Source organism: Lotus japonicus, chromosome 4 (assembly GCF_012489685.1).
Source record: "Lotus japonicus ecotype B-129 chromosome 4, LjGifu_v1.2".
In the NCBI taxonomy this organism is placed as follows: Eukaryota; Viridiplantae; Streptophyta; class Magnoliopsida; order Fabales; family Fabaceae; genus Lotus; species Lotus japonicus.
Window position 1 is genome coordinate 69,510,815 of NC_080044.1, and position 23,851 is coordinate 69,534,665.

General features: G+C 32.5%; 2 protein-coding genes across 2 annotated transcripts; both read right to left on the reverse strand.

Annotated features, from left to right (window-relative positions):
- Positions 1–3,207: 3,207 nt before the first annotated feature.
- Positions 3,208–10,057, reverse strand: LOC130712066 (GPI ethanolamine phosphate transferase 3-like). Its single transcript, XM_057561899.1, has 20 exons — positions 9,626–10,057; positions 9,485–9,519; positions 9,278–9,399; positions 9,020–9,109; positions 8,738–8,857; positions 8,527–8,610; positions 8,303–8,380; positions 7,949–8,074; positions 7,767–7,856; positions 7,296–7,331; positions 7,153–7,208; positions 6,238–6,364; positions 5,482–5,923; positions 5,315–5,406; positions 4,627–5,170; positions 4,293–4,413; positions 4,116–4,157; positions 3,729–3,882; positions 3,553–3,636; positions 3,208–3,472 (listed from the first exon to the last, which is right to left on the reverse strand). The coding sequence occupies exons 1-20, from the start codon at positions 9,883–9,885 to the stop codon at positions 3,344–3,346; spliced, it is 2,832 nt and encodes a 943-aa protein (XP_057417882.1). The 5' UTR covers positions 9,886–10,057; the 3' UTR covers positions 3,208–3,343.
- A 12,783-nt stretch (positions 10,058–22,840) lies between these two features.
- LOC130713251 (self-incompatibility protein S1-like) lies at positions 22,841–23,122 on the reverse strand. Its single transcript, XM_057563036.1, has one exon. The coding sequence runs from the start codon at positions 23,120–23,122 to the stop codon at positions 22,841–22,843; it is 282 nt and encodes a 93-aa protein (XP_057419019.1).
- Between the last annotated feature and the right edge of the window lie 729 nt (positions 23,123–23,851).

Consider the following 23,851-nt stretch of genomic DNA (forward strand, 5'->3'; position numbering starts at 1 on the left):
TATACACTATCATACATTAATTTATGAAAATAATTTTACTGAATTAAATTTAAAAAAACCACCAACTCTGTTTGTTAAGTCCACGTCCCATCTATCTACAAATCATATTTCTCACCACAAACGGTCACCACCAAGCCTTTGCTCCCTTTAACACGGCAGCCACCGTCCCAGAATGTGAAACCCCATGGCACCACCATGCCTCAAAGTTTTGTTGCGACCTGAACCTCAGAACGTGAATCGCACATCCCCAAAGTCACTTGTTCTGGTTTGCATGCTGTATTTCGTGGCTGGTATTTTAGTCTCGCTTCAGTCTTCTTTTGCTGTTGGGTTTTTTGTACTTCTAGTATTTTAGTTTTTTCCTTGTTGTGGTGCTTTTGTATTGGGTTTGAAGTACCCCTTGTACTTCTATTTTAATGCAATGTCTGGCTTATCTAAAAAAAAAACTTGTTCAACTACTTCTTGTGAACTTCACCCCTTTAAGTTGTGAGCGATCGCTCTGTTGGTTTAAGATGTTGTTAGATTTTGTTGCATTATTGGGTTCTAATAACCTCCGATCCACTTCATATTTCTTAGTTTTGTATCTCTATTTTCTTCACCCATTTGTGTTACTTTTTGAGTCTACAATCCAATTTTGAAAATTGGAGGTATAAAGAGATTATTTTGATTAAAATTGATTTATTAACAAATATGAAAACACAAGCATGTTTCACTATGTTCGAGATATGGTTTGTAAACCGATCAGGTGTGCTATTGCAGAATTTGCATTATGAATTTACGGAGTAAGAACGCGATTGAGAGAATGAGGAGGACTGTGATGTTTTCATTTTTAAATTTATTGGATTATATTGAAAATATTTTTTTAAATTATTGATTAACAATTTAAATATTAACTAATTATTAATGAAGAATATTTTTCGTCACTAAATTTGCCTCTATATAAAATGGAGTGGGGTGTAGATTTTAGATAAGAATGGGGTGGAGTGTAATTCTAACAAACCTTGAGGGGGGTGTGTGTACTTTACTCATATTGTATTGATTCAAGGTGTGTTAGGAACTTAGGATCTATTTTAAAGTGATTCTACTTTGAAAACGTTATTAGAAATTCGTGTTCAATAGTAATATTGTTCCAAACACACATTCGACTTGAATATTTTTTTACGTTACATAATTTATAAATATAAAATAATAAGATATCATAATATGCATTGTAACATGTGATTATTCTTTAAATGGATACTAGAAATAATACCCGTGCGTTGCACGGGTTTATTTACACTATTTTTTGATATAATATAAAAATTATTATAGTGTAATTAAATTTTTTTGTATTAGCATTGAATTAATTTTAAAAACTTTGGTTTTAACCTATTCTATTGATTTGGGTTCTGTGTTTCTAGGTTTATTATTGTGGTTTCAACTGTAGAGGGGCTGATTTATCATATATATCTGGTTGTAAACATTGATACTCAATTAGGGGAAATATTGTCCCCAGGTTTTATTCTATTTTTCAATCATAACTAATTTTTAAAAACGAATGTATTTTTTCAATCATAACTAATCTTCAAATCAAGCAATATGGTTTTAATATAAGTTATAATAACATATATTTTTATACACTTTTATCAACCATGAAATAATTTTAACTTAAAAATTATAATAAGTTTAATTTTAGTATTGTCATTATTGTTCTCTGTCATGCTTCCTCAAGTTATTTTTACTTCTATATAATAGATCAAAAATTGTATTTAAAGAATTTTTTTCAAATAATATATACATTCGAAATAGTAATAATTATATCTTATAGAGACATTTTTTTTAATTTTCAACTATTTCTTCAACATTATTTATCAATAAATATTTTTTAATAGTAATAAATTTTATTTGTTATTTTTGTTTTAAATTTATCAACTTATGATTAATAAATAATAAGATTTATAATTATTATCAGCAATTAGTAAAGAACATAAACTAATTATTATGAACAATCTAGATAGTCAATTTCAATTATTATTATTTTTTAAAAATTCACCTCAATTTGTAATGAATAATTAAAATTTAAATATTTCAATTTAAATAAGATAAATTGAAATTTTTTAAATTTTAATATTTACTTTTAAATATGTGAAAATGAAAAGTTTAAAAATTAATAATTAATATAATGAATAATAAAGTGGATGTAGTTTTTATTTTAGTTTTCAATTTTTTTATTTAATATTTTTAATTCAAAAGAAATTTACTATTTTTTTATTTGTTTGATGCTATTTTTTCAAGTGTGCTTTACATATGTATATAGAAGATAGATATTTGTTTTGGAAAAACCAAATATATATATATATATATATAATTACTTTGGGAAATAAGAGCCCCAAGTACAATATAGATAGATACATATTGATAGAAAACTTTTTATTTTAAAAGTATTTTATCTAAATTATTTATTAATAAATATTATTTTCTTTTTTTATTTTGATTTTTTTAATTTGTCAAATGCAAAGCTCAAGTCAATTTTTAGTCTATGAATGTTGTTGTTTAATATAAGTAGTTGAATAGTTTTTAATAATAAATTTTTTTTCAGTTTTTAATTTATTAAATTTTTTATTTTTTAATGTATTTAATATAAAGGTATGTGAGCTTTTATGGTTTAATACATTAATTGCATGCAAAAACACAAGTGTGCTTTACATATATATATAGATACTTGATACTTTTTTTATGGAAGGATATACTTGATACTTAAATGCGTTATCGTCACAAGCAATGGTTTATTTACTTCCTTGTCAAAATTAAGCTCTCACCAGTCACGCCTCTAATTGCCAACCGACTTACATTAATTCCAGTTCACAGTTTAAACTTCAAATACTTAAAGCTTCCGATTTTTTAAAAACATTAGAAGTTTATCTACCTAAATTTGTTGTATTGATAATTTGTAAATGTCACGTTGTGTCCAGTGTTGATTGAAAAACAAAATAGATATTGATTAAAGAAATTGAAAAAAGGAAAAAAAAAACACCCTTCGTTAAATAATAAACTAAGGAGAAAAATTATATTTTGTTAGTATACAAATCGTGAGAAAAAAAAGTATGATGTGACCTCAAAAAGAAAACTACACATCATGATTACCTGGCTGTCAAGAATTGAAACACCGGTTTATAAGAGTGGATATCACAAAATTAGGGAACAAAATTTGCTGCAGAGGGGAGTGCAAAGTGAAAATTGAAGTCCATATGCCATAGTTTAGCTAAGTAAAATAACAAAACTCAAATAAATATCATTCGAAAGTAAATCAACCGTTTATAAGCTATCATTCTAGTGTGTGTGTGTTTCTGTCTATTCTTCAGCAACCTTACGATTTCAGTTGGGGGTCATCCTTCGCTTCATTGAAATAGTAAATTGAGGCCAAACAAATCAACACATCTGTAAGTATGAGATTAAACACATCGAAGACAAACTTTGGAGCAAATAAACCCCAAACCTGCAAAATTAATATGCATTGAGTATGTATCAAAAATTGAAAGAGGAAAATCATTGAAATAAGAAAGACATCTTATTTACCATCAGGTGCCGCCTTTGAATTGTGACACATACTATCGTAAAAGTGGTCATAGTTGCTGTTATGAGCCCATATGTTGTATACATCTATATAAAACATTGAATGGTCATTGCATTAAACAAGCGATGCATTCAAAATTATCATCTGGTTGATTTATTAATGAGGGAAGAAAACTCACTTGAGATAATTGAGTGAAAAGAAAATGCTTTCCTAGATTAGGTTGATACTTCGTTACGAGAAACGGGAGGCCAAATACTGGAAGGATGATAGAAAAACCAAAGGTATCTATTGTAAGGAGGATTGCTTGGCGAACGAGCTTAAATTCTTCAAACCTGAAAATGATTAGTACTTCGATGATTGATATACCAATTGAGAAGTAGTAATAATAATAGAAAGAGATAAAAAAAAACCCTTTAAAAGCAAATAACTGATCATTTCAAAGAGAAACAACTTTAAAAAAGAGCTGATTTGAGCTCCAACATCAGTTTCAGACCCCACTAGTATCTCAAATGTTCAATATATAGTATATACACTCTTCAACAGTAATAAGATGTAACTTACTTACCCTATAAATGCAGCACCATAGCGGAGACCATCAAAAGCACACCTGAAAACAAATTTGCAAAATTTATTATAAGACAAAGATAATGCAAGACCAAGAAAGTTGTAAAGTCATACACAATCAATGAAAAGAAATGATAATTTTAACTGCAAAAGTTAAACAATTAAAGTTGCATCATACCAGTGACCGCTGCAGAAGAAGAGACATGTGGCAAGGAGACTCCATTGCATGACAGCAAAACTTCTATGAGATCCATGCTTACGAGATTCTACTATATTATCCAACCTCATAATACAATAACCTGGAAGATAATTCATAGACAAACAATTTATTCACAAAAGAGAATGTAGCTGGGTGCGAATGAAATGACTAATAAATGACACTACTATTGCAGTATTGCTAATGTACAAATATTAAGAGTATAAACAAGGCCATGCCACAGATGTGTTTGACGAACTATGCAGCAAGATATAGCAAAGTTTAAACAACATATGAGCACAAAAAGAAAGAGCACCTCCAACTATGGATGCCAAAGCAATCACAGGACCCTGTTTTCCTGAAAGAAGAATGACAGTTGAACTCAAAGCAGATAACATGGCCGTTGTTTTTGCAACTATGTTTTTCTTGCAATCTAAACTGGTGTGCTTAAATATTCGACCAAATGCCAGTAATAACAACTGTCCCAAAGCAAGAATATAAATGATTCTAGGGATATAATTTCTTCCAATGCTTTGAGGTATCAGAGCTGCAACATATTCATTACTCTCTGTGATCCAATGCAGAATGATTAGCATATAACTCAAGATAGTAACCAGTATCGCATACATCCATGGCCAATCAAAGAAGTTGCCCTTGGTGGCCTTGTAAAGCCACAATGCCAACAGAATCAGCACTAGCATTGGTACAAATTTAGCTGCATAGTCCCAAACAGGTAAATCTAAGGTATTGACAATCCATGAAGTGTAATCTTTCATGAAAGCAGATGTGGCAGCTTGCTTGGACAGTCCAACTTCAACGGCAAATCGACAAAAGGTGCTCAAAATAAGAAATCCAACACTCTGCAGAAAAGATATGTTTAAGATCCATTTAATTAGAATTCCATAAAACTTCTATCGGCACACACACCTTAGCATGCACGTTCAGACTTCAGATATAATACAAGTTTTTAAACAAGAGAGAATGAAACTAAACAAAATTCATACTTCTATTAGCAATTTCTCCTTGATGATTGATTGGCGTAATGCCACAATCCCAGATGTGCTCAAAAGAAAATTTGCTACTTTCCCTTCCTCCACTGAAAACAAAGTTCAAGTGAGAATATAATGACTGAATTTTAAGCATTCTGGACGATGAAAAACTTATCACTTACAAATATAACTGTTTGAAAGGAAACTACAAGCACGTATTCCCAGTAAAAAGAATGTAAAAGTCGAGGCACTGGTAATCAAAGAACTTCCAGGAGATGGCGAAGTTACACCATGCTGCTTGTTCACCCTTAAAATGGAAAATACTTGAAATATAAGCGACACGAACATGATTCCAATGCCCGCACCCATCAAGTTCAAGTCAAACTCAGTCCATTTAGACCGAGCTAACTCAGCGACTGTTGTAAGAAAATTGAAGTATGCATCCATTTGCTTCATAAGTGCAGGTACTAATTTATCACTGCCATTGTGTCTATCAAGCAGCAGCTTTTTGGTAGAGTGCAACCAATTCTCTGCTTGAGCATAAGCACTTGCAATTTGGGATAAGTCATCATGGGAGAACCCAACAGCTGATGAAACTGAGTAAGCATCCACATATCTCTTCACCTAGAAAAGGAGAAATGCGCCATTGAAATGACTGAATGATCTCTCTCTCACACACTCTCCCGTCCCGACTGATTATATCCTTTTTGGAACTGTCATAATAAAACACCCTAAAAGTGATGGTATAAAAAATAATGAAGCCATTTTGGAAGCAAAAAAAAAACTACAATGTAACAGAGTGTAAGCTACCTAAAAAATGTCCAAGTAATTTTTTCATAGAAAACAAAGTGCATTATATTTTCATCTGGGAATCCTAGTAGTATCTAGTAGCAAAATTTAAAAATGGTAATTTGTAATTGAGAATCTAAAATTTGTACCTGCCAAGAATTTATGCACAGTGCATGAGCATAATTCTGCATCCAAAGATCTGATTTTGACAGCTTTTGAGAGGCATCTAAATTCCAACTACCTAAAGCATATAGTTCAGGATTGATGCGACCAATACTGAGATATGAAAAAAATAAAAAATTAGCTTGTTAGTTCTTAACATAGCTCCAATGAAGAAATTTCTAAAACAATGTGATACAACATGATGCCATGCCATAAGAAAATATAAAACCAGACATCAAAATAGAAGCTTCCAGATTGAGGAAATAATTGAAAAATAGGATTCAGGTCAAACAGATTAGAGACAACAATATGACTGATAAAGTTCGCTTAACACCGGAAATCTGTAGGTTAATAAAAGCATGAAATTAAATTTTCTGCTGCACTGTATATTTATTTGACATGACTGCAGAATTGCAATAGTGAAATCATTTAATTTATCATATTTATGTCCAGCACTTCTATCTAGACTTACTAAGTAGCTAAACTTTCTGAGATTCTCTGGTAACTCTAAACTGTAGGTGACGAGATAAACATCTTCCCAGACACAGTTGCTTGAGAATTATAAATCTTAAAAAAAATAAAATCTTTTTGCAAAGTTAAATCCCCCTTCAACTCAATGATTCTCTATCAACATCAAATAAAACTTAAAATCAATATTTTCAAACAGTAACTACCCAGTGCCCTAGCAAATCATCTCAAAACACCAAATATGGATGTGTAAATCAGAACTTATAAGACCAAAACAGAATTCCCTTTTACCCACACTGGAAAACAAAAATCAAGTGAAAAACATAGAAAATCAGTTGAGTGAATAGTGAATACATTACGATTAACTATATTGATATACAAATATAACAAAAAAAGTAGACAATAGTAACATAGACAGGATGCTTACACTGCACCTTCCATAAGGGAAAGGTACGCCAAGCAGTGCTGACATCGTTACTGCAAAGTCAAGCTGTAACGGATGATAGGGTTAAATACAGATGAATGCGGTATATGTAGAATGTTCAAAACGCCATTACAACAAAATAGGTTTTCTAACCTGTTGCATGGTGCTGATACAAACATTCTTTCCATCCTGGTATATAAGAGATGATGGGTAGTTACACTTTAAAAATGTTAAATACAATAATGAAATTGTAAAGATCTAACTCGGGTTTATCATCTTCGGAACCAGAGTAGGAACAGGGTCACACTTCCTATGAGTAGATCAGTAGAATGATCATTTATCCAAGCATATCCATTAAGTTTGATATATTACGTAATTTAATGTTGTGTCTTTTCAGTGGCCCCTCGATCACTTATATACGTAACTATACATTATTCTGTCACTCCCGGTACTCTAATATTTTTATGATTTCTGTTTCTTGATCTTTCAAGCATAACACGTGGGGAAGTGCATGTGCAAGGAGACAAAATATTGCTGCCAAAGCGATCAGAAAAAATCTAACAGCTACCGGAATTCCATGCATGTTCAAGCATTTTTGAACTTTAAAGAGAGAGTAAATAATACCAAATCTGGTTGACAAGAAGCAGAAACAAATTCTGGTGGCACAGAGGAAAGAGGCTCCTTAAAACTCATAGCAAACAAGGCAGTTTCCACCTGCGAGGTGTCATACCAAATATCCCAAGTAAATTTGGAGGGAAAATATATACTATTCAATAAAAGTATATAAACGAAATGTTGGTACACACCTCTTCAGCACTCCCGCCGCCATGATCACCATTAAGGGTTTGTCCATGGTCACCCAATACCACAAGCAAAGTATTTTCATGTAAGTTCCCAGCTCCAGACTGATTATCCAGCACTTCAATAACTCTCTAAAGCAAACTTAGATTAGTTTGTTTGTTAACCAGTCACAGGAATCAAGAAAGAGTAAACCATATACAACCATACAACAAACAGTAAGGGAGAGTTGCCAAAAACTCAGGAATATTGTCAGCACGTAAGTAAAAAAAATTATTGGATAACCGAAGCGCACTTGTTAAGTTACAACCATGTAGGATTGACCACAAACTTATGGAAAAAAATTCTAGAATCAACCATACCTCTAAAAGGTTATTGTACTGTTCCAACTTTTCTATCATCGGAGTGGAGTCGACCCCAAATATATGCCCAGCATGATCCTAAACCAAGCAAATATTGTAGAAGACAATGTGAAATTAGTAAACTACTAATCCTAATGATGCAGAATGAGAATGGGAATTAAAAGGGTATATAATATGAATAGTAGGATTATTAGGTCTATAATTTGAAATAATATCAATCATACCACTCCAAGAAAATGTGCAATAAGGACATCCCAATCTTCTTCATATAGAGATGGAAATAAGTGGTCAATGCATCCATTGTCAACCTAGAAAATTAAGTGTTATATTACAATCATTTAAATGACGAACCAAACAAAAAGATGAAAAATTAACATGTACTGCAAGGATTAGAAGTCGATTCCAAAACCAAGCTCAACACAATATAAAGCCTACTGTATCAAGATCTTTGACGTTAAAAGAGGGGTACGGATATGATCTTTCAAAATGGTGTGGAAATAACTGAGTCCATGTATCATCCCCCATCATGACAACTTTCTTCCCATTCTGAACCAACTGTAAATGAACATTCATATTTAGAATCAGAGTTAGATCAAACCGCATTGCCTCAGCAATTCAAACTCAGAAATTTAAAAATAAGACATTGTTTTCAATCTTGAATTAAACCAATATTTCAAATAATAAAATATATCACAAGCAAGAAGAACGAAGCCCTGCCTGATTTATGAAGTTATCTTCAACTATCGCGGGTGCACCAAAGCTATTACCAACATCTACAAAAGTCGGAAGTCCACCCGTTGTCAAGCCCTATCAAAAGTAAAGCAAGCACAAATCTCAGCTTAAACCATGAAACATCAAATACCCTATTCATTCATAAAATCTAATTAACAGGGCATAAAACATTACAACTTCAATTGCGATCGCGATACGTGATGCTATCATGTAATTAATAAGATAGAAAATGATTTGACCAACCTTCAAGCGCTGCAAACTTGTGGTAGGTGGATCAGCAATGGCTTTGAAAATCCTAGCTGACAAAGGTCGCGAAGCCGCCGCATTCTTCAGAACCGGCAATTTATCCATCCACGCTTTTGATTCTGCAACATAACACGCACACAATGAAGTTCACAATATAACAAAAATTTGAAAAATCGTTGGTATAACAGAGATAGCAAACTCAACCTGGGAAGAAGGTACTAGGAGCAACGAAATCAAATCTGAAATGCACAAAGCATAACACAGCATCACAAAATGGTGAATTAATCGCAATGATTGTGAATTTGTGAACAGCACATGCATGATGCAGAGTGCAGGTGTGTGTACCTGATAGCATCGAGAACGATGACGACGAGACGGTTGATGGAAGGTTTGGTCCAGCAAGATCCATTGCTGTGAGAGGAAGAAGGAGGAGAGAAGCAAGGGGAGTGTGCAACGTCGGAGCAGTGGCTGTGATAAGGAAGCTCGGTTCGGGTGAGGAGGAAGCCGGTGGTGAAGAGAAGAATGGCGATGAGGTGAAGCAGTAGCGTCGTCCACATCGGCCATATGTATTGCCACTTTCCGCCGTTTCTCCGCCGTGTTTCCATCCCGGAGCTCTTGCTTTGCCGGAATTTTGAAAACGACGTCGTTTTAACAGACCCGTTTTCTGTCAATTTTACCTTGTTTGACCTTGTTAATGTAATGAGTGAGTGATGATTAACACTTCGGTCAGGGTTTCTATTGGAAATGGTGCTTGGCTTAACTGCTTAAGGGATCATTTTAAGATTATTGATAAAAGTATATTTTGTAGTAATATTTTTCCTATGTTTTCTCAATTGACATTGTGCTCAATTGTTGCATTACATTTACAAAACCTCATGGTTTTCATGATAATTGTGTAATAGTCAGGTCATATTTGAAAAAGTAAAAATATGAAAAATCGAGTGAAAAGATGAATGTTTTGAAGGTTAGCACGACCATGGTTGCTTTACATGATCATGTTTGTGTTGAAGTTTAGCACAGTTGTAAATGCTTTCACATAGCACTCCCAATACATAACTGCAACATGACCTCACATGTGTTATAGTGCACGATCGTGTTATTCAACTTGTGTAATACTTTGTCCTTTTTATATATTTTAAAATACATGATTCTTGACAAAATATAATATTTTAGATAAGCAAATTATTCTAAAGTAGGACAATATTTATCAATAATTTGGCACATAATCATTACATGGCCTTTTGGATATATCTTGGTAAGTTATAACTCCATTGATATATGGAACAAAATGGACGATTATAATTTTTATAAATAATTTGGAATATGCGCAAACACAATAACATGGTTTCCATATCTTACACCTTGTGTGCAGTGGCGGAACTAGGAAAAATAATATGATGGGGCTAAAATAAAATATGAAACAGAAATATAAAGTTTTTATTTGGAATGAACTCAAATATACACAAAAATTAATGACTAAACTGAATTATATACTCATTAAAAATTTATTATAATTATATTAATAATGTTGGAAATTTGCTAGTTCATTTTTTACAAATGTTTCTCTTGAAAAAAACATATAAATTTGTCAAAATGGAAGTATTATTAAAAAATCCTTCTAAGAGAGTTTTGAACCACCAAGAAATATTTTAATTCTTGAACTAATTAATTGTATAAAAGTTATTAAGTATTAATAAGTGAATTATCTTTCAAAAATAAATAAATAAGTGAATTAACATAATAGCAGAAAAAATAAGTTTGTCAAAATGGAATATTGATCAAAAAATGACTTGGGAGGATTTGAAGACACTACCTAATAGTCATAAATCACAAGTACCAACCATTGAGACAACACACATCATTTGCCAAAACATACATCGTGGTATATATATATATATAACAAATAAAATATGACGTTTGGGGGGGCTACAGCTCTCCCTGTCTCAACGTGGCTCCGCCACTGCTTGTGTGCAATAATTTTGACTTTTGTTTTATATTTTATGACCCATGACTCAGGCAAAACTTAGTATCTTAGTTAAACAAATCATTAATTCTAAATAAGGATGGTATTTATTAAAAAAGTTAACATAATCATTACATGAACACTTGAATACAACTTGGTATGTTTCAAAAAAAAAAAAAAAAAATACAACTTGGTAAGTTATAACACGTTATAACACCCTTAATGTAAATAGAACAAAAGAAACAATTATAATTGTTATAATTGTTAAATCTATTTCGAAAAGGTGTAAATATAAAAGCATTGTTACCATGTTGACTCTTGATAAAATAAATTATTTTATTTAAACAATTTGAAAAAGGACAATATTTAAATTTAAACATAATCGTTACATGACCTCTTTGATAAAGCTTGGTAAGTTCTAACACCATTGATGTATATGGAACAAAAGAACCAATTATAATTGTTAAGTTGACTTGGATGCACAAATACAAAAACACCGTTATCATGTCTACTTATACCTTGTCTAATACTTTGGCCTTTATTGTGATATATAACTATTAGCAAAATATTATATTATAGTTAAAAAATACAATATTTATTAATAAAGGTTTTTTGAAACAAATTTTATTATAAAAAAAAACTTAATGGTTATATGACCTCTTGGTAATGTTTTTTAAGTTATGACACTCTGGTGTAAATGGAAAAAAAAGGTACAATTGTAATTGTTGATCTAATTTTTTTTAGGGTCAATACGTCATATATTGATTAAGAAGCATAAAGCTTTTTTTGAAACAAATTTTAGTATAAAAAAAAACTTAATGGTTATATGACCTCTTGAATACATCTTGGTAATTAAGTTATGACACTGGTGAAAATGGAAAAAGGGGTACAATTGTAATTGTCGATTTGATTTGGAATATGCTCAAATACAAAATCATCCTTATCATACTTTGGCCCAAAAGATTAGAGATAATTTGTGCTTTGGCGGGAGCTGACTATCTATTATTTGATTACTTACATCTTGAAGTTTAGTTCCACAGTTAAAACAAGAGCTAAAATGTTAATGGGCCCTTCAAAATTTCTCTTTCTTTGTCCAATTTTTAAAACTAATGACTTTGGACCCTTTAAATCTGCAGTTCAAGAATCATAACATCACATAAGCAAAAAGAATTTGAGAGGTCTAACTCAACCCAAAAATTAGTTCAAGAGTTAAGGGTTGCTTTACTGATTATGAAGATTATTTATATATGTCATATCTCTAACCAATATGGGACTTCTAATACTATGAAGATTTAAGTGATTTTACCATATGTTTAATGCTTGTTTTGAGTTGATCACATAGAACATGAATTTAGATTTGAAAGTATAGTGAGTACTAGCCATTTAAATTTGTTCTATGTAAATATCATCTAATGAAGTTAAGATCTAGAGATAGGATTAAATCATTAGTCAAAACAATATTTATCTTTAATGCTTCATGTTGTTGTTAATTAATCAAGAGATGAAAGTTACTATAGTGAGTTGATAATCTTCAAATCAGGAGACCGTATAAGAAATGGTGTGATAAAACTAACCATAAAACATGATCTGTAGTGCAATCATGAAGTGCATTCGAGTCAATCATTTGACACAGTTCCAATTGACTTCTCGACTTGATTTTCAATTCAATTTTACTATCGTTTTCTTTTAATTGTGCATTGAATCACCAAACAATCAATCAAGACTTTGTTGAACTCATTGCTTAAGTGGTTTTATTTAAGAACGACATCGTGTGTTTCTAATTCTTCGCTGATACAATATAATTATTTACTATACTATAATTGAATCTTGAGATATATAAAAGGCTAAAAAGCACTTTTGGCCCCTAATGTTTCAAGTTTGTGCAAATTCTTCCCCTACTCTATTTTTGTCGACGTTTCTACCCCTCATGTTTTCAAACAGTGCAGCGTCTACCCCTCATGTTTTCAAACAGTGCACCGTCTACCCCTCCGTGAGGGGTAGACGGTGCACTGTTTGAAAACATAAGGGGTAGAAACATCTACAAAAATAGATAGGGGCAGAATTTGCACAAACTTGAAACATCAGGGGCCAAAAATGCTTTTTAGCCTATATAAAAGTAGCATAGTAAAAAAAATTCATCACTTGCTTGCTGATTTGTTCGCTACACACCTGCCCCATCTCATTTTAATCACATTGTATCCAATTTTGAATTATAAGATATACGTTCTACAGCCTACAACTTGAGGGGTAATAGAAGTTATTTGTTTCTATTTTTGCTATTTTAATCACATTGTATCCAATGGTTAGTGTATTCTGTTAGTAGTTGATAAGTGTCAAATTTAATTAATTTCCTTGACATTTTTGGACACTTATCTAGGTTAGAATTGTGAATAGCTTTCAAATTTACCCACAATTGGAAAGGTTTAGTTTGATCAATCGCAATGATTGTGAACAGCACATGCATGATGTAGAGTGCAGTGCAGGTGTTGGTACCTGATAGCATCGAGAACGATAACGACGAGACGGTTGATGGAAGGTTTGGTCCAGCAAGATCCATTGTTGTGAGAGGAAGAAGGAGGAGAGAAGCAAGGGGAGTGTGAAACGTCGGAGCAGTGGTTGTGATAAGGAAGCTCGGTTCGGGTGAGGAGGAAGCTGGTGGTGAAGAGAAGAATGGCGATGAGGTGAAGCAGTAGCGTCGTCCACATTGGCCATATGTACTGCCACTTTCCGCCGTTCCTCCGCCGTGTGACCATCTCAGAGCTCTTGCTTCACCGGAGTTTCATCCAACGACGTCGTTTTAACAGACCTATGTTCTGTCGATTTTACCTTCTTTGACCTAGTTAATGTAATGAGTGATGATTAAAACTTCGGTCAGGGTCTCTATTGGGAGTGGTGCTTGGCTTAAGGGATCATTTTAAGATTATTGATAAAAGTATATTTTGTAGTAATATTTTTCCTATGTTTTCTCAATTGACATTGTGCCCAATTGTCGCATTATATTTACAAAACCTCATGGTTTTCACGATAATTGTGTAATAGTCAGGTCACATGTGAAAAAGTAAAAATATGAAGAAAACATGAAAAATTGAGTGAAAAGATGAATGTTTTGAAGGTTAGCACGACCATGGTTGCTTTACATGAGCATGTTTGTGTTGAAGTTTAGCACGGTTGTAAATGCTTTCACAGAGCACTCCCAATACATGACTACAACACAACCTTGCATGTGTTATAGTGCACGGTTGTGATATATTTCCTAATCAAAGTCATTTTCGTTATCGCAGCTCATTGTTTTGAAGCTCAAATAGAGATTTTATTTTAAAAACGGTATAGATCCAATAAAGAGTGAATCGTGAGTATCAAGCCAAGTAGAGAAAGTGGGGTAGAAAGGAAGCCCAATGCGTGTTTTGCGGCCAAAGATAAATGAGGTGCTATGGCAGAGACTACATCGGGGATGATTTATTTATTTTCTCTCTTGTTTTCATGATGTTAGTCATGGTTATGATTTATTTGTGTTTCATGTTTCGGATGAGCAACTAAACGTCATCTCTCAATGTTACAATATAATTGATGATGTTCTATAATTTAGCTTCCATATTCAACTAGTATTTTCTCTCTATGCTTTTTATATATTGTGATATGATCAACCGTAGTGTGTTGGTGGTATTTAGATTACCCTACTGTTCCTACACCCATTTTGTGTGTTCCAGTTGCCTCATTCACAGTTGTATTGGCTACTCCCGTACTTCCTCTTGCTAGGTTTGATGCTGCAACCCTCATCTGTCCTCTATCCTCTATTTTCCCTTTTCGGAAACAGCTGTGGCTTCTCCTTTACAGGTTGTTCGCCTACACCCTACCTTCCCATCTAATTCCTTTACAGCTTTTCTGATTTGATTTGGGAAATTTGTCAGTGAATGAATTTGGGAGTGTATCGCAGTGAATGAGTTTTTATAGCATCTAAATAATTGCAATGTGATGCCAAGTTTTTTATGCTATTTTTTTATTGATGTCTGATTGAATGATGGCATGAAGGAAAGGTATGGTGTGTATTCAAAGCCAGTAAACCAAGAAGATGTGTGCGGATTTTTAATCCTATAAATTGTTAGTCATGCTCTTGAAAAGCTTTTGGTGTGGTTATTGTTAAAGCTAAAACTGACTATAATGTTTCAATCCCTTCCTATTTTTTGTTTCCTTGCTTTACTTGGCTTCAAGATATTTGCAGCAGAACAAGTAATTAGATCTTTATATATTGTTTTGATGATGATTGAAGTTTATAATTTGATTGTAAATGGTTCTTTTGGTGAACATGAAAGGCGTTGTTATGAGTTTTAGTTTTCCCCTTGCAGCATATGCTTTTATAGGTAGCTATTCTTTTTTTTTTTCTTTTATAAATCTTTCTCATCAAAGATCCTGCTCTTTGATTTTATATGGATGGAAATTGGGTGTTTCACTTGCTGTCTTGTATTTGGCTTTAATTACCATGGAGTAGTGCAAATTCCATTAATTCTTTAGACCGTGCAAAGCAGATATTGGGCCGTCCAATTTTCTTCCACTACTTTATTTTCTTCATGCTTTTTCACACGATTTACCCTGTTTCTTGGGAATTCTTCCAAATCCTTTCAGGAATGGCTGCAATTGCTTCATGGGATTTGTATAAGTTGTTGTTTCTCAACCATTGCGAAGGTCTGCACAAGAGGAAGATACTGAGTAGTATTTTAGTTTTCTAAAAGTCTTGACTAAGGGGAACAATTGGAAGATGAAATGTGAAATGGTGGAATAGTAAAGGCTGTTGTTGAGGGATGATGTAGAAGCCAAGGCTCTTATGCCTTTGTGTTTTTCGTTTGGCCTTCTTCATTTCAGAAAAAAGACAGCAGCATCTTTCCTGCAAATTCATTTATAGTCAACATTCAAAATACACATTGTGTTTATGGTTTTATTGATGCACCTGATGACCCAATCTATGTGTGTCTTACAATAGTAACAATAATCTCTTTATTGTCTTATTGAGGTAGTCATTTTTTGAATTATTAATAGGTTCGATGGGATGAATCAACTATTGGTGAACGCCCAAGTAGAATTTCAATTTGAGAAATTGAACCAGTAGTGACTCCTTTCTATAGTTGTCCACCTCCATTTTTGAAGGCTTAAGTTTCAAAGGCAACCATGAATGCTAGGTAAAATGAGTCATTCCTTGATTAGTTCAGCTTTCATGGAAATATTTCTTGGATTTAATTTGGTCTTGTGAATAAATCATTCATATCTACTACACTTTAACACAAATACTAGATGTGTGTGTGTGTGTATCTGTGTGTGAATTGATTTTTCTTATTGACATATAAAGGCGTGGTCATTCTATCTTGCTTCTAACATTGAACATTAAGGACATGAATTTTACTCATTCTATAAGCCATCTCTTGATAAAAAGCTAAGTAATTATACTTCTTGGAATCAACCTCACATGATGTGGTTGAAATTAAGCAGCAGCTTTTTGCTAGAACTTGCACTTGACTTCCTTTATCTATTCTATAGGCTGATTAGGCAGAATTTGCAGTTTATTTTTGCATAAAGTATTGTAGTATAATTATAAATTGTGACTTCTTTAAATATAATACAACTGACATTTGCAGATCCTTAATTAATGGGAACGTGTTAGAAACATTTTAATAATGGAAACACAAATGAATGAAATGATGCTGAAGTTGGAAATCATTAAGAGGTTGACACGTGGTGGTGAATTATAATTGGGATTGTGATGAAGGCAGCAAGGAGTAACCAAACGGCACAGAGGTTGGCTGGGCTGTTGGAAGTGGTACAAGCAGGATTGATCAGTTCAGTGTGCAATTTGATCGATCTGAAGAAGGCTGTAGAAGTTGTTGCTGCTATGATTTTAGACAACATATACAAGTCGCAACCCCCTTATGACCTTTGTGAATAAGCTGATGAATATTTCCAGAGATAAAATGGCAACATGCTGAAGAAGATTCATGGAAGATATCTCAAAAATGGTTAGAAGGGTTATGCCTCAACTAATTTTTAGCAATGTTAGCAAGTGCAAGGGTTATGTCCAAGCATGGAATCGTCTCACTTTCTACTGCTGTAAAAAGATTTCATTCTTTATTGATTCTATATTTATTTTTTTTTCTACATCGGAAAATAAACAAACACAAACAACTACAAAGCCGCAAAACGATCACCCATAATGAGGATCTCTAAGTCCAATGGCGGAGAATCAAGCACACAAAGGGGCACCGTAGGGGAAGAGGCTCCTTTCTTTGCTAACCAATCTGCCGGCTTATTACAATCACGCGAGACTCGAATCAGGGAGACTGACCACTGCCTGCTAATAAGCTCATGAATGTCATCCAGGATAGGTAGGCACATCCTACTCTCTTCATCCTCCAAAGACTTCAATAAGTCAGCACAATCAACATTGCATATGACATCTCTGAAGCCCCAATCCCAAACCAATCATAGTTATACTTTATTATCTATAATGGTGGAACTATTCCTCTTCCTCTTAATAACCATTTAATGAGTAATTTATCACAGTTATACTTTATTATCTACACATGGAATATTTTTTCCCTAAAGTATCCTCACAGCCCAACAGCCATGAACTAATCATCAAAGTATTATGCCCATTATATTTAATTATGAATAATCATGATTAAAAAAGTAAGTCATGACCTTTTAAAAAAGTTATATTATATTTTCAAGTTGTTATGTTATCATTAAGTTCTTTTATTCATCATCATTCATGATTAGATCTAATGATAATATTTATTCCTACAATTTTCAGATAAAAACATTTTTTTTCATACGTACATACTTTATTTATATATATATATATATAATGATTATTTATTTAGTGATGAATAGAACAATTAAAATGAGTCCAATATCTAAATTACTTAATTTAATTTAATTTAATAAATAGTAGTACATATTGGAAAAATAATTAACTCATATTTTAATAAATACATATTTTTCTGTAAAAATATATAAATTAATATTTTAACAAATTGTAGAATTGCTGCTCCGTGCATCGCACGGGTACAATCCTAGTTTGATAATAGTTTGAATCATTAACTAGAATATAAAATTGGGAGAATCTGATTCAATTACAATCACAAGCTTAAAGCCATGCTAGTATTGCAAAACACTTGCATTCTTCTATTCCAAAAGAATCAAAGCTTTCATCACCACAAATTTCAAAAGGAGTAAAAGAAGTCAAGTTTTCTTTATTTTTCCACCCAAAAGCTGCTAATTTTTCTGAACCCGCAATCACCAAGGAATCAAAAGTACTGGTCTCCATGGTGAAATCCTTGTGATGTGCCTGCATGATCTTGGACTTGAAATAAGACAAAGAACTCAATGTGAAGCATTAGATTATGATATATGATATCTCTAATTCTTACTGTAAATTTAATATTCCTAGCTAATACATCATTTTGGTAATGTTTTAAGACACATATACTAAAAATTGAAAGGGAAATCACAACACCATTGCTACCAATCAAGGAATGGGCAAATCACATCTGAAAATAAATTTGACATATTTTGGCTTGTTTTGGGATGAGATCCGATCCACAGTACACTTGGTCTAAATTCACAAATGAGACAGGGAAAGTAAAAAGAGATAACAAGAAAGAAGTAGAAAATAAAGCAACCAAGCTGCCACAATCCAGTCCACCCTCCTCTTTAGATTGAAAGAATCAAGCAAGAAAAATGAGAGATAAACCAAACTTTTTTCTTTACTTTCAGTTTCATCATCATCTTAAATATTTTTTATAAACTTTTTTTACGGTTCACATTTTTTATAAACTGAAATAAGATAAGATAAATGAATTTTGAAGACAATTCAATTAACAAACATATATTCCTTTAAAATTAATAAAGCACTTATTCCACTTTTCAATCTTGAGGATTGATATTAGTTTCCAAAAAAATCTTGAGGATTGATATTAAATTTTTTATTTTCTCAAGTTAAAAATAATTATTTTTTTAAAGGACACGTATTAATTAAATAATTATGTTGTACGGTGGGAATGGAATGAAACACATACATGGCATGCGTCTTGTCTCATATATAAAGTGATTTTCACACAACATTGTGATACTAAGGTAGCGTTTGGTGACGGAACGGAACGGGACAGAACAGAACGGAACGGGACAGAACATGATGGAACATGACAATAATGTTTTATGTGTTGTGTTTGGTAACTCCAAGTCAATAGAACAGAACCATGATTTTAATTACATATATAACCCTGCATGTTTAATATTTGATTGAGGAAAACAAATTGAACTCAATTGAACATTTTGCATAGGAACCGTTTGTTATTGCTTACTTCATGAAATAATCACTTATTTCTTTAAAATAATCACTTATATATTGTTTAAGTTGTTTCAATATGCTATTGAAAAAAGCATAAACCTAATTATCTATTTAAGCTATTTTAAGTGCGTTTATTTAGATTAAAAATATTGATTTTTAACTATAATTTTTTTAAGAGATTTTGAGAAAAGCATAAGTTGATTCGTGTTCGACTACTCTAATTAAAATCACTTTTTTTTACTCCCCTCATCTATCATCATAGATTTTCATTATAAGCTAAAGTAATTGTTTCAAATAATTTGTTTTCAGCTTCAGCTGAAACAAACACAAAAAGTGATTTTTCTAAAATAAGTTGAATTAAACGCATTCTAATTGACTCGTTTATCATTGCTTACAAAAACTGATTTTACTTTTGAAAAAATAATTGATTTTATTTTAATTAAGTTGATTTGTGTTTGATTACTCTAATTAAAATCACTTTTTTTATCTCCTCTCATCTATCATCATAGGTTTTCATGATAAGCTAAAGTAACTTTTCAAATAATCTGTTTTCAGCTTCAGCTGAAACAAACACAAAAAGTGATATTTGATTAAAAAAGTGATTTTTTTGATTTTAAAAGTGATTTTTTTGATTTTAAAAGTGATTTTTTATTAAAAAGTGATTTTTTGATTTTAAAAGTGATTTTTTGATTAAAAAGTGATTTTTCCAAAATAAGTTGAATCAAACGCACTCTAATTGGCTCGTTTATCATTGCTTACAAAAAGTGATTTTACTTTTGAAAAAAATAATTGATTTTATTTTAAGTGATTTTTTTGAAAAAGTAGATTTTTATTTAACTTTGTCTACAAATATAATAAGTGCTTTCAATTTTATAAGTGATTTTAAACTGTTTAGATAAATAAAATTTCAAATATAAATTAGGGGTATTTTTGAACTTGCAAAAGTTTTAAGAGAGTGTTCCGTTCCGTTCCCTTCCATTCCACCCTTTTTCAGGGAACCAAAGTGTCCCGTTCCTGGAGCCTTTTGTCCCGTTCTGTTCTATCTTAAAAACACGACAAACACAGAACGGAACCCATGTGTCTTGTTCCGTTCCCTTCCCACCTGTCTACAAACGCTACCTAAATAGTGAGATCTCTCATGTAAAAATACACATAACATTTGCCATATGCTAAAATTGTATCTAAAAAAATCCCCTCCATCTTGAAATTAATTAAAAGTTAGTACTATTAAAATTAAAACTTAAAAAAAGTTCATTCTTTAGATCATTAGTTAAGACAATTAGAGCATTCATCGAAAAATTAAGACGGTGTAAGCTAAGCATTACTATACATACATTTGATTTTAAAATCTCAGTAAAGATAAGAAGAAGATTTCCTTGATTTAGATTTATGCTGCTCCAAAATTTATGCTATCAATTAAAAGATATTTTTTTTTTGAATTTAAAAATCAGAAGAATAAATATTATATCAAATAAATGAAACATTTTTATGTACCAAAAATTTTTTTTTTTCAAATAAAAGATAAATTTTGACCGAAGAAAAATAAATTACTTAATTTTAATTTAGATCTTTTAGTATTAGATAAAGATAAATAAAATAAAATATAAAAATGAAGAAGAAGATTTATTTTGATTCTTTCTCGATATATTTAGGATATCTAGAACTATTACATTAATTAAATGATCAACCTTCTCTAAACAATAAGTACACTTCTTAAATAAAGCATAAGGTTTACAAGCATATAATTATCTGTATAAACATCCTACCCTTTTCTAAAACACACGATTCAAAGTTTATTGAATCTCTCTCAAACTGAACATGTCACCAACCATGGCTAGTTAAAGAATATCAAAGAAGGCAAGAAACAAGAGAAGACACACCAGAAATAAAGAACATCACTCTTCTATTGTTGCCATTAAATCACTTCCAAGAGATTTGTTAGTAGAGGTGATTGCAAGTGTAGCTTCTCATTCTTTCATTGATCTTCACAACCTGAAAAAGTGTTCCAAAGATCTTCTTGATGCCACGGAGGATAACTATGTTTGGCAACGAGTTTCTTTAGAAACTTTTCCTTTGATCCAATGGCATCCGAACGACAAGAAGCAATCTTTCTTGGAAAACTGCAGGAAAAGCGAAAACATCGAGAGCCTGTATAGAGAAGGGTTGCAAGAATACTTCAACCACAGAAAGATCGATGGTCTCGATACCTTGAAGACTGCCGCTCAGAAGGGTCACAAGGAAGCAAAATACGTTTGCGGCATGATTTCTTTATGCTCCCAAGACGACGAGTCAAGAAAACAAGGCCTCGAGCACATGCGCTTTCTCAGAAACTCCAAGAGCGTCGTAAGCTGCAGAAAGAAAGTAAAATTCTTTCTCAATTCTCTATGGAAAAGGGAAACGGTGGCGCGCAATCAAATCCCTCTTTGCAATTTCAAGAACACATGCCAAGGGTGGAGAGTGAAGAACGACAGATGGGCAATACTCGAGGACGACGATGACGATTTCAGCTCATGCGAGTATTGTAGATGGGATCACGAGTTGAATTTTTTTTACAAGATGCTCAATGTTGATTAGTTAGTTAGTGTGAACTTTCTTCTTAATTGTTTGTTATCATGATGTAGTTTTCTTATATATGGAATTGATGGTTTTCAATATTTTATTGGGCTTTTTCTTTCTTAGAGACCAAGTTGTGTAGTGTTTGTTTCTGAGAATCACGATTGAAATTGAGAAGAAAGAAAATCGAAAACCTTCAATCACAGTCATGGAAAGTGAGAATCGGAAGAACGGTTTCCAGAGGAATGCTCCCACTCCTCGCTCTTCACACGTTCGCCGAGTCACCGCCGCACTCATCGCCGCCAACACCCTCATCCACCTCCGTCCCTCTTTCCTAGAACCCTTCATTCCCCCAATCGACCAACTATGGTTCAATCCACACCTAAGGTAATTCATCGATTAATTCAATCAATTAACGATTCAACACCGTTTTCTCAGAACAAGGATCTGAAGCGGTTCTTCTTGTCGGCGTTTTTACTCTTCATTTTTGTAACTTTCAATTTCAATACCACTATTACTATATTGTTGAAAACAAACTATACTATTGGAGGATGCCCTAAGTTATTGATGTTCATAGAATAGAGTACAATAGTCTAGCTCTTACTGATATGCAACTTTGAATCAATTTCTGGAAAATTAAATGGCTCAGTTTGGCCAATTGTACATGAATTCCCATAACCCTGTTTGTCCATTTAAGCCATAAATTCCTTCATGAACATCCACTCTTGCATCGCACCAAGTCTCTTCCAAAGGAATAAGCATCAATATAATACTGCTGGACTCTCTCCCATGCCAAATCACAGAAAAATATGGTAGTCCCAAAAACATTGTCAGAGAAGTCCCACCCAAATTCATTCCCATCTTCAATGTTTTGCTTGCCCATATCATTATCTTTCCCAGATCCTAGTTTGTTCTTGATGCTTACATGTTTGCTACCTGCAACAGTAACAGCAAAGGTGCACAACAATAATCCTAGTACCAACACCACCATGGTCGTCATGAGATGTGTTGTTTTAGCTAAACTAATTTCCCCCGTGTGTGCTTCAATTTGGGGGTCTGCTTTTTAAATCCAAAATATGAACACTTGAAACAGAGAGAAACAAATATTAATTGTCCTATTTTACTATGTGACAAGGTTTGACATTGTTTCTGCCGAGCACCTGCCATGGGAATATAGGATAAAAACTTTTAGAATTTATCTTATGGTATTCATTATATTTTTGTAAACCATACATGATCATACATGCATGTTAATGAGTAATGACATTATTCTTTTAACTAGTTTCTTCAATTTATGTTTAATTTTCTTCAATCAAATTTTTTTACAAGAGGAAGTCATTTTCTTCAATCAATTAATTAATATCAAGTCAGATAATAATATATATATATATAAATAATAATTAAGTTATTATTTTTACCTATAGAGTAATTTAAAAAAATGATACTTAAATGTAACGTTTCTTAATTTTATTTTGGGAGTTGTTATTGCCCTATTGGTGTCACGGTGTCACCTCATACCCCACATCTATTCATGTCTCCCTTAACATGATGAAAATACTAAAATACCTCCATGAAAAAAATACTTACCTCAATTTCCCACAATCTACCATCACCACTTGCCATTCTCTCCGTTCTCCTTTCTCATTCTACCCTCACTCGTACCACCCATAAACATACTCATCTTCACGAGCCATCTCCCTCGCCCAACTCGCTCCATCAA